Raw genomic sequence first — 3,322 nt, 5'->3', positions numbered from 1 at the left:
CAACCCAATTTGAGTCGACCACGGGTGAATTCCGGCGGACAACTCTAAGGCTGGAAAATATGAGAAGAAATTCCATTAAACGAAGATCACAGCCAATAGATGTGCATGCAATTGGGCTTGATGATCAGATTAGTGACATCCAGAGGCTGCTATTTGAGAATGAAGAACACAATATGCTGGGTATCTACGGCATGCGGGGTGCAGGAAAATCCCTGTGGATGAAGTGCGTGTGGAATAGCGATGATGTTCAGAAATCATTTGAGAATGATGCCCTAATTTGGATAACAGTTTCCAGCGGTCAAATATCTTGGTTGCAGAGGACCATTGCCAAGCAAATACATATGACCTTCGACCAAATATGGACAGAAAAGAAGGGCAAAGCTGAGATCTTTAAGTATCTGCAAAGAGAGAGATTCTTCATGGTGTTGGACGAAGTGTTCCCCAATGCAAGTGATCACTTCTTATCCGATGGGAGTGCCGCCCAACAATTCTAATGGATCGAAAATTGTTGTGATTTCCTGTGATAGATGTGATTTGAAAAGAATTAGACCAGATATGCCTTTGATCTCTGTGGAGCGCTTGTCAGAAACAGACAGTTGGAAGTTGTTTAAGAGCTGTGCTTTTGGAAACAGTACCATTGAATCGACTCTTCCGCCAGAGGTATTGGACATTGGAAAGAAGATAGCAGGCAAATGCCACGGACACCCTTTGGCACTCAAGGCTTTCGCTGCCGCCATGGCTGGACAGACAGATCCTCGGCAATGGCGGCTCGCTTTGGGACGGGCCGAAGCCGATTACAGTTTCTTTGGCAATGATAACGATGCTGAAAAGAGGATTTCTGAGTTGCTTAGCTCCAGTTATGAATTTCTCCCTCCAATTCTTAGAATGGCTTTTCTCTACTTCGCAGCGTTTCCTGAAAACCATGAAGCGAGGACAGCGGACATAATTGATATCTGGAATGCAGAGAGGCTCATCACTGCCGAAACTCCTTCCGAATTGGACGTCCAAGGTCGACGCTTGTTGAATATAATGATTGATCGGTGTGTGGTGGAGGGAGTCGAGGTCTGGCCTCTAGGCAGAGTGAGAAAATGCAAGATGCGTCCCATGTTCCGTCATTTGGCCCTGCAGATTCTCGAAAAGGAGGATGAAGATGAGGGAAGGACCTTATTCAGAGCTGGAAATAATTTGGCTGAGTTCCCTACAAAGGAAATCAGCCAACAAAAACACCAACGGATCTCTCTTATGTACAATCGTATAACTTGTCTCCCAGAAGAATTTAAATGCCGCGGACTGCGCACTCTGATCCTCCGCCACAATGAAAGCCTTTCTGTCATTCCGGCCGGCTTTCTCAAACGGTTGACTTGGCTGAGAACGCTCGATTTGAGAATGACAGGGATCGAATCCCTGCCCTTCACTCTGGGACGCCTGAAAAGTCTAGAGCATCTCAATGTCTCGCGGACTAAGCTGAAATACTTGCCTGAAGCCGTCACTCGCCTACACAGGCTGACGTCGCTCAACCTCTTTAAGTGTAAAGAGCTGGAATCCGTTCCCCCTGGGATGAACAAGCTGGAAGATCTGCGCTACCTGAACTTGAAGCATTGTGTTAAGCTGAGGTTCCTTCCATTAGAAATAACACAAATCGCTTCTCTCCAGTGCCTGATTCTATGACGATTTACAGGGCTGGGCTTAATGATATTGACAATGCTGAGCAGGATGGATCGCCGACTTTTCAGATCGTCTCATCTCTACCACCTGGTGTAGCCGAGCTTCTTCGCCGACTCTCCACCGCAAGATTGTCCTACTTTCACCGTTTATTTTCACCGCTTATCTGCCGCCAATATACACCGGCATCCATAATCATTTTCAGGTCTATGAGAACTCTGCAGAGTTCTGTATCTGTACATGTATTGTGATCAATAAATATTATTCCTACTGTAGCAGATTTGAAATTTGTTTCAGCTCTTTGATTGTTACAATATTGCTTGTTCTTTCTATTATTTCTTTCTGCGTGGTATTATTATCTCTTATTCTCCACCACAATCAACGCCTTTCTATCGTTCTGTCTGACATTCTCAAAGGGTTGACTTCATTAGAATGCTTGATTTGAGCATGACAAGGATCAAATCACTGCCCGTCACTTTGGGACGTCTGAAATAACTGGGGTATGGAGTACTGTTAGATCATTTGCTAGAGCATTTCAACAATAAATAGAAATCTTAGGTTTGAATCTTAGGAACTTCTTTTTACATTATAACTATTGAAATGGATTTTCCATTAAAACTGTCATTTCTAAGTTCGTATGTATGACTAGCGCTTCTATCTAAATGAGGTGCAATGGATACGTCGATAGTAATTTATATAATTTATCTATTTTTTATAATTTTAATATATAAGTTTTTTTTCATTAATTGATATTATTAAATAAAACTTTAAAATAACTAATAGGAAAAATACAAATAACAACGGGCCCCATCAAAAACAAAAGCAAGTCCTCTCCAATATATCTAAACATGTTATTTTTGTTGGATTGTCATAGATAGACACACACACATGGGTTGTGTAATTTACATAGTTTAATTAATATTATTAAATAAAAAATTAAAACAACTAATAGAAAAAATACAAATAGCAACATGCCCCATCATAAACAAAAGCAAGCCCTCTCTAGTATATCTAAACATGTTATTTTTGATGGAGTGTCATATATAGACACACACACTTGGGTTGTGTAATTTGCATAGTTTTTTCTGTACTTCACCTAAGATATCTTATTTCTTACTTTTGTCTTGATACCCATAGGTGTTGATAATCATATTCACAACTGTGACATTACACATTTTTTATTAAGCTCAATAAGCTTATGATTGTCCAAAATACAAGGTTGGCACATTTTAATAATATAAGATCAAATTCAAATTTGTTTTAAAAAAAATAAATAGAAAAGCTATACAAAACCATATAAGAGCAAATTCAAATAAAAAAATAAATAAAAAAAGCTATACAAAACCCACTATAAAATGCATTAATCACAACTAAAAACACTATTACTAAGACTAAATTCAGATTCAAAAACCAAACGAAAATGTCATTCAAAACATGCATGTTGCTTAACAACATATTTAGCCAGGCTCTTGATCTCCCTATTCTATTGGAAATTTAGAACATCCTCCATTCCTTCCACACGTCAAGATGAAGCTATACAAATGCAAACATCTCGATGATGAATGAAGGAGTGTGATCCAAACCATTGACACAAAAATATTCAATACAATTAAATCTAAAAAAAACATTCTCTTGATTTATAGATTGTGAAAATAACCTT

The 3,322-nt window shown here is 39.0% G+C and overlaps 1 protein-coding gene across 1 annotated transcript; it reads left to right on the top strand.

Moving 5' to 3' along the window:
- Positions 1 to 555: 555 nt before the first annotated feature.
- LOC131066801 (disease resistance protein RPS2-like) lies at positions 556 to 1,668 on the top strand. Its single transcript, XM_059208996.1, has one exon. The coding sequence runs from the start codon at positions 556 to 558 to the stop codon at positions 1,666 to 1,668; it is 1,113 nt and encodes a 370-aa protein (XP_059064979.1).
- The last annotated feature ends 1,654 nt before the right edge of the window (positions 1,669 to 3,322 follow it).

The sequence above is a fragment of the Cryptomeria japonica genome, chromosome 7 (assembly GCF_030272615.1).
Source record: "Cryptomeria japonica chromosome 7, Sugi_1.0, whole genome shotgun sequence".
Lineage (NCBI taxonomy): Eukaryota > Viridiplantae > Streptophyta > Pinopsida > Cupressales > Cupressaceae > Cryptomeria > Cryptomeria japonica.
Note: the sequence above shows the minus strand (reverse complement) of the source record. Positions and strands in the feature narration are given on the sequence as shown.

What these genes read in the sequence shown, in the direction of transcription:
- LOC131066801 (XM_059208996.1), top strand. Translation starts at nt 556, where the DNA reads ATGCCTTTGATCTCTGTGGAGCGCTTGTCAGAAACAGACAGTTGGAAG.